This window comes from Struthio camelus, chromosome 2 (assembly GCF_040807025.1).
Source record: "Struthio camelus isolate bStrCam1 chromosome 2, bStrCam1.hap1, whole genome shotgun sequence".
NCBI classification, from domain to species: Eukaryota; Metazoa; Chordata; class Aves; order Struthioniformes; family Struthionidae; genus Struthio; species Struthio camelus.
The window spans coordinates 121464931-121477574 of NC_090943.1; the positions used below are offsets into that span (position 1 = coordinate 121464931).

A 12644-nucleotide genomic window follows, 5' to 3' on the forward strand; every position below is an offset into this window, starting at 1 on the left:
CTGCCCCCATAAACAGACAGTTCCTGCTCAGGGGCATGAGGTCATGCCATAGTAGAGCCATACAACTTCAGTGCAGCTGCTTTTGGAGCTGCTCAGAAAGGGTCAGCACCATCAAACAACCAGTTTACACTAGATGCGAGAAGTTTTGAAGCCTTTATTTAGTAGCCATTAAATTATTCAATTAGCACTAACCTCCAGACATCAGTTAAAATATTGTACAAAGAGCAGCTCGCCCTCTAGAAGCTCTGTACACAGTTCAATATAAACTTACACTTCCAAGATGAACACACCCCAATGAAAAGGGGTAAAGCAGCTGTGCACAGGAGGCCTCACTGAGGTGCCTTACTACCTTTGAAATGCACAAGATTTCCTCCCAAGAAGTTTGTACAGTGCATACACAGGTCCTATTCCTCTCCCCCCCCCCCGCCCCCCCACCATGATCCACTGGGTCCTGGCCTGAATCCGTTCTTGCCTTTTTGCAGCAGTGCTGGGCACCAGAACTTCTAGTGCATTAAACAGATTCTTTAAAAACCTGTTACTAGTGTGCAGTTCAAATCAAACTTGCAGATATTTAAATGGCTCTTAATTCCTTAAAACCGTTAAGGTCGGTAACAAAACAGGAGAGCAAAATTTGAAACACACTGCACAAAACATTGAATAAATACCTTTGAGTAATGTTACCAGCTTAAACAACTGCATGAATGCTCCAGAGATGGGAACACTTCTGGAATCTCTCTGACCAGAGCTCCAGATTCCAGGTAGGTAGTTACTTCAGTAAAAGAAAAGTCACTTTATGAAAAATTACATCTTTACAAAAGTGACGCACCTTTCTTTGCTTTAAGCACAGAATACTGCAATTAGTGTGTGTGCTTTCAAACATTCGCATGTCACAATAAATAAAACCAGTTTTACTTGTGCCAGTGTTATCTATGAAAGAAAGTATTCACAGAACAGCTGAAGGTGTTCTATTCCTCATACACCACAACCTAATATAGGTGTATTCAGCAAACAGGGCGGCACTAAACCACGGCGACTTAATTTTGTCCGCACAGGACCCACCATCAGCCAGAAACATTATTCCCCTCCCTAAGGGGCTGCAGCTCATGTACCACCAGGTTTACTGTGGAGATGCTTAATATTCTGTTTGATAACTTGTCATTTGTTTCAGGAGATAAGTAAAACAAGGGAAAACATTAAAACAGATTAAGACTTATGTTTATCAGCCACAGGCTCCTTATTGCATTTTAATAAATATCAGGCAAGTTAAAGTAGTTTCTGTCCCAGTAGTTGCCAGAATAAAGCCAGTCCTGTGTACCAGTGTAGGGATTGGGGCCTTGATGGAACCATCTGTAAGAAAAAAAAAAAAAAATACAGCACGTTAGTGAAGTAACTACCACTCATTTTATAGAAGTTCAGAACTGCTTTGCTCTATCTTCACTGGTTACTGTTCAAACTAATTATTGCGAGTGCAGGAACTCTCTTGGTTTTAAATTTCTAAGTGAATTTAAAGCCATCTTCAGTGGTTAGATTTTTCCCCTTCCTCCCTACCCCTTAAACGTCTCCTAGGTGAAGTTACTGACACCAGTATATTGTCACTTGAAGCAGCCAAGACCATCACATAGAAAGGACAGCTACAGTTTTACTTCAAAGCAGTTGTGAACAATCATTTTGGCATGCATAAGCAATAATGTTTTTTGCAAGACATGTGAACACCACAAGCACCAGAGTCCTGAAAACAGAGGAACATTATTTCCCCAGGATCTAGATTTCCCCTTGGTTGCAAAGTGCTAACCCAGAACAAGGGTGTCAGCTAGCTTCGGGGTAGGTGAAACATCACCCACAGGCCACAGGAAAGGTTCTTCCTCATTACAACCTGACTACGTCGTATTACACTGTCACACTGTGGGGCTATTTTAACGCCCAGAAGGTTGCTTCCATCTCCATTGAGTTTCTTGCAAACTTCTGCTCAGCTGGTTGTTGCTAGAAATACTGAAGTTTAGCACCCTCTTTCTTTCCTTCCCTCTCCCCTTCTCCCTAATCTGGAAGCACTGTGCGTACACACTCGGTATGCCTGCAGTATATAGCACTTACTAGATACAGCCTTCTGTTTGGACCCAGTTACTTCTGCCTTACAACAATAACATTTTGCACAACACTGACCCTCTGTAGCAGTTTTAACTTTCTGCTGCATTTTGCCAAGCTGTGCTCATGGGACAAGTCAGCTTGCTGTATGCTCTTTCTGTGGTTAATACGCTCCACAGCTTCCTTTCAGCTCTTCACTGGCTGCAGGAGCCAGTTCTTGCTTTGTACACCTTGCGGCAGTGAACAACAGGCTCACTTAAGTCATCCTTATGCAAGACTGTCCATTTTAACTTCCCCTCCAGGATACCATAATGTTTCAGCACAGAAACTACAGCACATCAGAACCAAATCTGACTTGGCTGGTTCAAAATATTTGAGATGCGTATCACGAGTCATGCCTTGTACTATCTTCACTATGATAAACTGAACGGTCAAACACCTCAGCAGTTCAGCTGGCCACGTTACCTGGGTCGAAGTGAACCCGTTGTGTTGTACGTGGTACACTACTACCGTACCACCACCAGAGAGGATGCAAATCTACAATGTGTCACATTCAGAAGCAACTGCTCTGTGTGTGTTTTCTAGTACACGTCCTAGTTCACAGGTAACAGCGGTTTACTCTAGAGCAAGAGCCAAGCCGTCCTGCATTTGCTGAGAGGTAAGGGTATACAGATACCTCATCTCTCAGGTAAAGCACTTCTACCCCTTGTAACTCACTGGCATGTCTTTAGCACGCTTACAGGGCAGGAGAATGTTCCCCTCCTCCAGAGAAGCTACTACTTCTACAGGAAAGGGAAAGGCGACAGAAGAATTGAGCGAGTGACCCAGGAGACCCAAGCAATCAAATAAGCACCCAGGTAAGCAAGGGGGAGAAAGACGACTGCTGTTCGTCCCAAACGCCAGACTGCTGCTGTGTTTCAGAACAGGCTCTTACTCAAAAGAGCCTCTGAGACTACTGCTCAGTCTCACTGAAACACATCAAATGCACAACATGAACCACTTCAGAAATACCAAGATCCCACTTCTGAAGTGCCTAAAAATCTAGATTTCAAAATAAACAAACAAATAAACAAATTACTAGGCACTTTTGAGAATTGCATCTTGTGAGGGAGGAACACTACTAGAGAGTAAGGCGCATGCTTTTCTACGTCAAGGAAATCTAAGAGTTTACATCAGAGATTATATCACAGCAGATTAAGAACTCAGCTGAAGAGTTCCCCTTCCAAGTATGGATTTTTTTCAAGCACAATTCTTTATGCTTAAATGGAAAGGAACCTTTTCTATATTCTCTACTTCATCCTTCAGAAGCAGTCAGACTTGGCATTGCTATTAAGGACATGAGATACTAGGAAGTTTCTGTCACAGCTTTAGAAAGACACTGGAAAAGAAGGAGTTCTTCAAGGATGCTGGTATGCGGTAGGCAGGTCTGCAGTTCATGAACAGACTATTTATGTAGTAACTATACTATTAATACCAACTGAAGAACCTTATAAGTGGTGTTTTAACTAGTTATAGCCCCTGTAGCCATTGCTCCAAATTGCCCTCTGGAAGTTCCCCCAATTCCCTTTAATACAGCACTCATGCATACTTTTCACTAGCTTTGAACTATACCTTAAGGGCTTCAGACACATGGAAGAACATAGTATGACTATCCCTTGCTTTGAAAGTACTTGATGAGAGCTAGGAACAAAGTACATAGGCCTCTGAATTAAGGCAAGGAAAAGCGAGGGGCAAGGCTGCTCAGTACTTAACGTGTTTACCCAAAATTACTGAAAGTGTTATTTTGTGCCAGTCTCAGGGCAAACAAACCCAAACACTTCAGGAGGGCAAGCACAGGAAAAGACACAAAGTCAGACACATCCAAACCTGGGACTCTGGCCTGATGGGTGACTTCGTTTGAAAAAAAGAAAAAAGTGATTTATAGTTACAAATAGACATTATAAAGACATTTAATCCACAGCGTCTGGGTGTACTAATAACAAGTTCATAGGGAAGAGAAAGTTTCTGTAAAGAGACTGCTAATTGCTATGCAGTTAAACAGACTGTGTCCGGTCAAACCAGATGCATTTTGTAACATATTGCAAGGATTCTATTTAGCTTGTTGTTTTTAAGTGCCTCCAACTTTCTTCCCCCATCTTTTAAATAAAATAAATAAAAGTCCTGGCAAAACTCTTGCAAGCTAATTTTTCCCTTAGCTTTTCTTATTTTTTGTAGTTAGTTTCTCCTCTCAGGGAAAGGAGAAAACTGCTTGGCTATCTAGGCAATAAAGCCATTTCACCAACTTTGAAAGTAACCACGTGCAACGGGAATACAGTATTACCAGCACACACGCACACACTGACCTGGGAAGTCATGGGCAATAACCTATCAATTTCCCTGGAGGAATCATTTCCTCCTCCCCTTTGGCCAGGTATATAAATTTAGGTCTGTCATAAATTAATCACCAGCAATAAGAGTCCTTGCAAGCAGTTATCAGTGGCAACATCTTTTTCTGGATGGAACTGAGAGGTGCTCAGCAGAGACAACACAGCTCGTGTTTGAACACGGGCGTGCAAACAGCGAGAGGGAAGGAACAGACTTACTGAGCCTAATCCTTCTCTCTGGAAGTGCTACAGCCTGCACTGACCAAGTCTGCAAATACAACAGCAGCACCACCAAATCTGCTGATGTTTTCAGCTTTTCATGCTGACACGATAGTGCGTATCACTTAGGTGGACTGACAATTAACCTGAATGTTCAAAGTCTTTTGAATATATAACTACATACACCTACAGGCAGATACACTAACCTCGTCTTCCAGTCTTCCTCTGACTTGGAACGATTTTTGCGAGCAGTTCTCTGTTTTTCTTCTAGCCTCTTCTTTTCTTCACTAGCTAGATCTTAAAGGGATAAAAAAAAAAAAAAAGGCCTTAAGGGTAATATAGGACAGAGATATCTACTTCATCTGACCCAGCAAATAAACAAGGGAAGCAGTGAAAGTTGTTCAAAGTTGTTCATTTAAAGAGGGTCTCCCACATAACATAAAAGCACTTCTATTTTAGTCTAAAAGCCAATCCAGCTGCAGCACAACAGCCAAGGAAATTCTAACTTCTAAATGCGTTTAGCCATGGCCTGAGGACCCTGAAAACATGTTTTCTTCACAGCAAACGTGAGTTAGGGGACATGACACATCTAGGATTTCTTTCAACAGGGAAACTGATTAAGACATGACGCTGGATTCAATTCAAGAGTTAGGCCATCAACTTCTTTTTAAGTCTTGGGTAAGGTCTTACTAGTGACTAGTTTCTCATCTAGAGGGATTTGGAATATTCAATTCCAAATCATAAAGAACTGTCTTTTTGCAACATCTCTACATTTTCGTTTTTTTGTTAAGCCACTAAGATAGCATGGGCCATTGTCCGTAACACGCAGAACAGTCGCTTATGTTTGGCAGAAAGGACACTCTCATTCTTCAGATGTTCTGAAGGAAAAGGCAAGTCATACCAAGAAGCAAGTTAGATTAAGGACAGCATCTTTCATGCTTGAATTCTGAATCGTGAATGGCTTAGGAAGAAGTAGTTGGGAGAATCATTTTTGGAAGACTATCAGCTGTTCCCACTTATCCTACTAGCTACTGACATGCCACATATGTACCAGTGTATCTGCTAGACAGTATCTATGCTGCTATTACAGTTATGGAATATAGTCTGCTGCTAAAGGCATAGTTACTGCACTCCAAGTTTAGACACGCAAGTCACTGAGAATGCCATCAACCAAGTACGTCCATCCCACTGGCCACAAAACAATCCTATATACAGGAGACACTGGTTGGGTGAATTCATCTGCTTTATTTTATTTTTTTCAGTCTTAGGGAAGTGGTCGTCAGCTTTTGTAAAAAAAAAAAAAAAAAAACAAAAAACCCAAATCCTTCACAAGCACGACTACATGCTATTATGCCTGCACCTGTGTTTTATATCTAGATCTCAGACTATTTATCAGACATAGTCAGAAATCACAGAAATTGGTGAAATAGAATCAGAGGTTTCCTGACTTACACAGATCACTTAAGTAAACCAGAGAAACTAACAGCCTCCATGCTTTTGGTCTACAAACAAGGCCATCCTGTTTTATAAGCAAAATGCCAACAAGAAATAGAGGAGCAAAAAAAAAATGGCCAGGGCAGGGGTGTTCCACACAATTGTTCATAAAACTTTACTGCTCTCAAGTCAGCTGCTACATATCAAAGCATTCAACAGTAAGTTCATACCAAAAGGCTCTAGAAGGCACTTTTACTCTACGGAATCTACTGTAACAATGCCTACAGGGTTTCTAAACAGCATACAATTTCTACTCATTTAAAGTCTCACAGTGCTTTCTAATTCGCTATTCTAGGACAACAGAAATATTCAGCTGCCAGTGAAAAATAAATTTGCATCAGGCATCTTTTGTCACTGCAGTTCCACTTAGTTTTGACAGAACTAGCACATCAAAACACTTTTGCATTGGCTGGTGGAAACAGAAAAATGAGAAGTTCACAAACACTTTCGATACTCAGAGCTTGCTGTCTCCTTAGATAAGCTTCCAATTATAAGGCTTGACTACGCAGCACAGCAAAGGGGCTTAAAAGCAAGTAAAAATCACATCCTCTTGAAGTTTTAAAGATTCTTGCTTACATGGAGAACAGAAGTAGGCAGGTAATATACCTTTCACTAGAAGCATACCATAACATGTGAAGGCTGTGTTTAGGTTACTGTCTGGTAGTACGAAGGAACACATCTTTATAGGTTGCTTACTCACTCTAACATTCCTCCAGCAATTTGAGAGTGGAATTTTTTAATTTCCATTTTTCCAGTTCCTCAGCTTGGAAAAATAAAACACCTTTGCATATAACTGAAATTACCTATTTCACCATTCTCCATGGCTCTGATATCTGGTCGTAGCCGGCAGTCAGTTTTGGGAATGATACTCTCCATTTCTTTGTCTAACTCATTCAAAGCCATAGCAAAGCTAGTAAAATTGTACATCTGAAAGAGACAAAGGTAAAGGGTGACTTTATAAGAAAGTCTTTAGCTGCTAGTTTTAATATACAGCCAAGCAGCATTCTAAAAACAAATATCCAGGTGCTTTTATGGTTATTTTTAATCACTCAAGATAGGAATACTAAAGAAGCAGGCAAAACTGCAGCAGGACAGCGTAGGTGATCCTTAGTGTTTCTGTTTAATCGGGACAGCATCCAATTACTCAGTGCAGTATTTCTATCTTTTTTTTTCCAGTCCTACTAGCATTTTCCCTACCATTCCTACTGAGGCATTTCCCCCTTGAGGAACCTGCTGAAGGCACTTTTTCTTGTTCCAGTTCTAGGTCTTTCCAGCTGCACAAGCATCCTTGCACTCTGCCCAATGGCTCCCCAGCTCCATGGCCCTTCACAGACCAACTTATGCTATGCAGGTTTTGCGAGCTCTGTAAGAGCTCACACCTCCTAGGAAGTGTCTGTCCTAAAATAAAGCCCTTCAAAAGGGATTTCTCACACAGCAAGTGCTTCAGTTGGGGGAGGAGGGTGAGGAGGCAGCGAAATCCCCTGCACCACTAGCTACATGAAGCATTCAATTTTGCAGAGAAATTCAGCTAATTAGAAAGAGGTCATGCTCGTCCATTATTTCTACAACTCCACCTTACCTGGTTACAATAGAAAGTTTGTTGCAGTACACCGGTAAATCCAGATTTGTCAACGAAAAGGAAGACAAAGGGATTTGCTTTGTGTTGAACACGCAAACTGACAGGATAGCATGCATTTTCAAGAAGCAGAAGCAATAGCTGACCTGAGCTGAATTTGGAGGTCTTGGCGTTATCCTCCAGAGCAAAATACTTCCAGGAATAACATACACGCTCTCAGAATCTGGCAACGGCATCTCATCTGGTTCCTCAGTATTGCCCACCTAAAAGCAGAACACGCCAAATGGAAAGAGTTATTTGGATTCGTAAGCCATTTGAATCCATTCACTCCAATGCCGAGACTTCAGTAAAATTACTTCCATGACCAAAGTAAATAATTTCAGTAGCACAGGAACTTTTCTACGTGCTCATCAAGATTAAAATATAGTCCCCAAATCCCTCCCAAGGGAAGTCTACCAGTTTCTTGCATCAGTGTCTTCGTAGATAAAAAGAGATGTCCTAGAGTTAAGAAATGGGCAATTTTCCCATCACATAAGGATCTCCTCAAACATACACATACTCCTGCCTCATATTTAACTCCACTACTGCTTGATGTAAGCTGAAGAATTCCTTTTCCTTCCACATTAAAGAAAAAATGGCACATAAAGCAGGTGCTGTCATCAGCTTGTGCAAGGTGAAAGGGACTATCCTACTGCTCTTTGCTCAGAGGAATCTTCATTTCCACTGACCACTACATTACTGAAATGGCAAACTGCAAATGTGTTAAATGGATACTCTAAATCTGCCACTTCTTCTGGGAAGAGTATCCTGTAAGGGCTGAAATACATTGCCTGAGGCAACCATAAACTGTTGAATGGCTTTCCCAGAAAGGGAGCAACTCCTTCAGCCAGGATTACTACAGCAGGAGAGAATAACTGGTGGCCACAGTGTGGAAGTGACTGAAGCTAGATCTAAACTATTATGCTTTTAACAAACTCCTCTGGAACAACCGAGGTCCAAAACTGCTGATTTTAGATCAGCCACAAAGAGTTTGTTACAATGCTGAACTAAGGCCAGCTAAACAATGAGTAAGACCTCTCTCAAGAAAATCTGGTATCATTATCATAGTTAAACAGCAGCACATTTAGAGACTGTTGGAGAGCAGAGCTGAATTTAAAGGCCACTAATGAACCCAATTGCTTTAAATAGTTTGGCTACATGCCAGCAGCTTTAACCACGCTGCTAATAAGCTTTGCTCTCCGATGGTTGCGTCAGATAATACAGACTGATGTTTTTGTACAAAGTAGTCCAGTACCCAGAACAGAACTCAGTTGTATTCTGAGATGATTCATGTGTTACAGCTTCTAGAAAGTCAGGAGGAAGTAAGAATTCTGTCTCGCTGTGGAGCACCTGGATTTGGTTGTTTTAAGAGCGAACCAGTTGCAAAGGAACCAGAAAAAACACACAGACCAGGGGTTCAGTCCCTCAGCTATTAAGAAACTAAACAAGGCTTTTAGATAACTACATCTGAGCTGTGCTAGTAACCTGGCATTCTGACCTTTAATGGATGCTAATTAATCCATAAGAAATCAGGATTCGAGGAAAAACACACATCAGAAAGGTACCCCTACATTAAAACAAAGACACCTCAACGGCAGTGCCAAACTCAAGACCAAGTTTTTTTAAAAGACTACAACACACGCTGTAGTTTTTGTCTTGTTTGGTATAATCTGAGATGTCACAAGAACTGCAAAGAGCTAAAACCAGGATTTTAACACGCTCTTGCCAAAAGCTACATAATTTACACTCACCACTACTAAACGTCTCTCCGTTTCTAAGAAGAGTAGTAACATACTTTGCTATAGCAAGACCTCTGGTGCCTGTAACTCTGCATATGGGAGGGCAACGGCTGACAGCTCCTCTGTGTATTTGCACTGGAAATTTGGCATGAAATGCTTTATCTTAAATCAAAAAATGTCTCTAGTTCCATCAGAGCTGAATCAATGCGGTATAGCCCCAGGCCTACTGTAACTCTGTCAAGAGGTTGGTAAAATATCTACCTTTGAATATATGAAGGTTTGTCTAGCATCCTGCAAGATTATATTTCCAAAAGCTTAATCCATACAAAAGTCAAAGGGATTTGGGGGAAGAGGCTGCAATGATTTGCAAAAGGATTCACATCTAAGAAGGTCCCCTAAAGGGAGGCAGAAGTGAGCCTGCATTAGCAGCAATACAGCAAAAAGTAATAGTGGAAGACAACTAAAGAATAATCAGAATAATTAGGAGAAACTTGAAAGGCCATGTACTTTCACGCCTGAATGACTGCTTCATTACTGTGAAGGGACAAAGCACATCCAGACATTACACGTGAGACTTGGGTCACTTAAAAGCTTACAAATCATAAGCAATATCAGCTCCTCAAACACAAGGGGGCGTGGGGATATATGTTCAGAGAAAGACTAGCCCATTTAGAGCGGCAATGCAAAGCTTTAAGCCTCCTACACAGAAATAGTTCAGTTAAATGAGCAGAAAAAGCATGCTTTACTACAGTCAGAGCAACATGCAACTTGAGCTTTATGAAGAAGGGTGCTTCGATCTGAATTGAAAAGCAAGGGTAGTCTTAAACTTCAGAGAAAGCCAAGTGATGGTTCAACTATAACAAAGACACAGGGTATGTTTTTTCTTTGCTCCTTCTCCCTAGAGCTCACAGGGGCAAACTCAAAGAGAAGCTGTAATCTCCAGTGCTTTAGCACTCTCCTGATGACAAGCACTGAAGCAATCTCAGATACAGCAACAATCTGAATCTGCACAGGAACAACTGCTTTTAGAGTGGCTGTTTTTTTTTTTTTTTTAAATAATGTAAAAAGCTATACTTGAACAAAAAAAAAAATCTGTCTTCAGTCACTGAAGGCATACAATAACTCTTTTAAGTTACAGGAAGTGGTTGTTCTTCACCTGGCTGTTATGTTGTTACCACCACCATTCACCTTAAATAGAAAGCATACTGCTATTAGAAATCTGGAAGAATTAAGAATTTTTTTCTTTTTTTTCCAGCAAGAAATAATTGCCCTTGTGAAAAGGCAGCATGTTGACAGTGGTGGCAATGTAATAAAGAAAAATAAAAGGTTTATTCTAAAATCTGCAGAATAAGATCTTTCATCAAGATAGAAATACAGGAGTCCAAATCCTTCTACTGGAATATACATATTATCATACATAATCAGAATCATGGTTCCATTAATATATATATGTCATTTCCTCCAGGTGACTTGGCATGAAGAGGCAGCAACTCGGCAGTAGACAGGTGAGGAACAACCAGCCAGTGGTTAGACTGCACCAAGTTTTGGAAAGTTCGAATACAAATCCTTGAAAGACCCAGCATGTTATGCCTTAATACCGGTACTCATTCAATCCACTTTTGAATCCTACTAGGCAAGAGACAGTAAGTGAAAAAGTAAGCTTTAATGCACTTAAGTGCTGTTAAAATATTTAGTTGTCCTATCACGCTTTTGAGATACTATATCTTTACGTGATTAATACCTGTTTACTGCTTTTCTTCTCTTCCGCGTTTTTCTTGTCATTTTTTTTGTAAGCCTCGAATGTAGCTGTGTCAACACTGTATAAGCACTCAGTCCACTTCCCATACAGCGCACAGAGTTTCTTCTTGCTGTCAAAAAAGACTAAGTTTACGAAAAAGCTTAAGCAGATTTATTTCAGCATTTCAAACATATTTGAAAGAATAACTTTTGAGAACAACTCGTAAACTTACATTAATGGCGTTATGCAAGTTATAACCTTCCTGTTTTAGGTTCATGCCTTTGATGCACTGTTAACAGCGTTCAGTTCTACAGACCCCATTAGAAACTGAGCACAGCAACTTGTTTCCTACAAGGAATGAATCTTACCTTTTGTCTTGAATGTAGCCTTCAACTTTGTGCAACTCCTTCCCAAAGAGGCCACAGGGCTTGAAGCTTAAAACACATTTCTCACCAGTTCTAAAAGCAGAACAAGAAAATACTAACTATTTCCGAATGATTTTTCCTTTTAAATTCCCAGCAAGTGAATGCACGCACATTCTTAACTTACTTGTGGTTAGTTATTTCCACATTTCCATACTGCTCAATCCAAAGTTTGCCTACAATAATGTTATGCACACAGCAAGTAGGATTTGTCCATGTGTAGGCTTCATTGTGTCTAGAGGGAGAGAGAAAAAATAAAATACTCTATCTTTGTACTGAATGGCACTGCTAAAACAAACGGTCTTCTATAAAGGGCACCAAGTCTTGAAAGGGACATGGCAATAAGCCAGGAAAACTCAAGGAGTTTATTAACTGTGCCTGGTGAGCAAGGGATACTGCTACTGATTTTATCAATTCCTTAAAACAGCAGCCTCAGTGCTGCCAGTCTCTGCTGGCACTGAATCACACCAGGAAAGTCAACAGGCTCAAGTGTGCTAAGTCACTGTAGGACTGGATGTCCAGGCCTCTGCAGAACATACAGCCACATGCATCAACTACTGCTACAATGATAGTTCGTACAGATTACTAAACAGAAAATTTATTAGTACGCAGTATATTAGACTGAATGATAGCAGTTCCCATTTTCTCATCTCCTCCTCCCTGCAAAGTGATCTACCGTCAAACATTAGGATGTGGCTGTTAGACAAGTCCCCTGAGAATGTAACGTGCACTAATCGTTAGGGACGTGGCCACTGTGCCTATACAATTATCACCTATCAACTTACTCCAGAAGCTCCAAAGTCATCGTGCCTTTTGGTTCTGCTTCCACACTCTTGCCCCAGAATTTGAGTTTAGGATAGATTGATCCATGAAACACAAAATCATTATTTAAACCTTCAGCATAGAAAGCACTGATTGGAGGATGATGGCTAACTTGTTCCGAGAGAAGTCTAAATCCAAGATCATCTCTGC

General features: G+C 40.8%; 1 protein-coding gene across 5 annotated transcripts in view; it reads right to left on the bottom strand.

Moving 5' to 3' along the window:
* Nucleotides 1-134: 134 nt before the first annotated feature.
* OSBPL1A (oxysterol binding protein like 1A) overlaps nucleotides 135-12644 on the bottom strand; it is an 81552-nt gene continuing 69042 nt past the window's right edge. For all 5 annotated transcript variants that reach the window (XM_068932369.1, XM_068932368.1, XM_068932365.1 and 2 more), the window contains 8 exons: nucleotides 12458-12640; nucleotides 11800-11907; nucleotides 11619-11708; nucleotides 11254-11380; nucleotides 7881-7997; nucleotides 6962-7085; nucleotides 4871-4961; nucleotides 135-1347 (listed from right to left, as the gene is read on the bottom strand). In XM_068932369.1, coding sequence (XP_068788470.1) covers nucleotides 1245-1347; nucleotides 4871-4961; nucleotides 6962-7085; nucleotides 7881-7997; nucleotides 11254-11380; nucleotides 11619-11708; nucleotides 11800-11907; nucleotides 12458-12640 — 943 coding nt within the window. In that variant the 3' untranslated portion in view covers nucleotides 135-1244. The remainder of the gene's footprint in view (nucleotides 1348-4870; nucleotides 4962-6961; nucleotides 7086-7880; nucleotides 7998-11253; nucleotides 11381-11618; nucleotides 11709-11799; nucleotides 11908-12457; nucleotides 12641-12644) is intronic.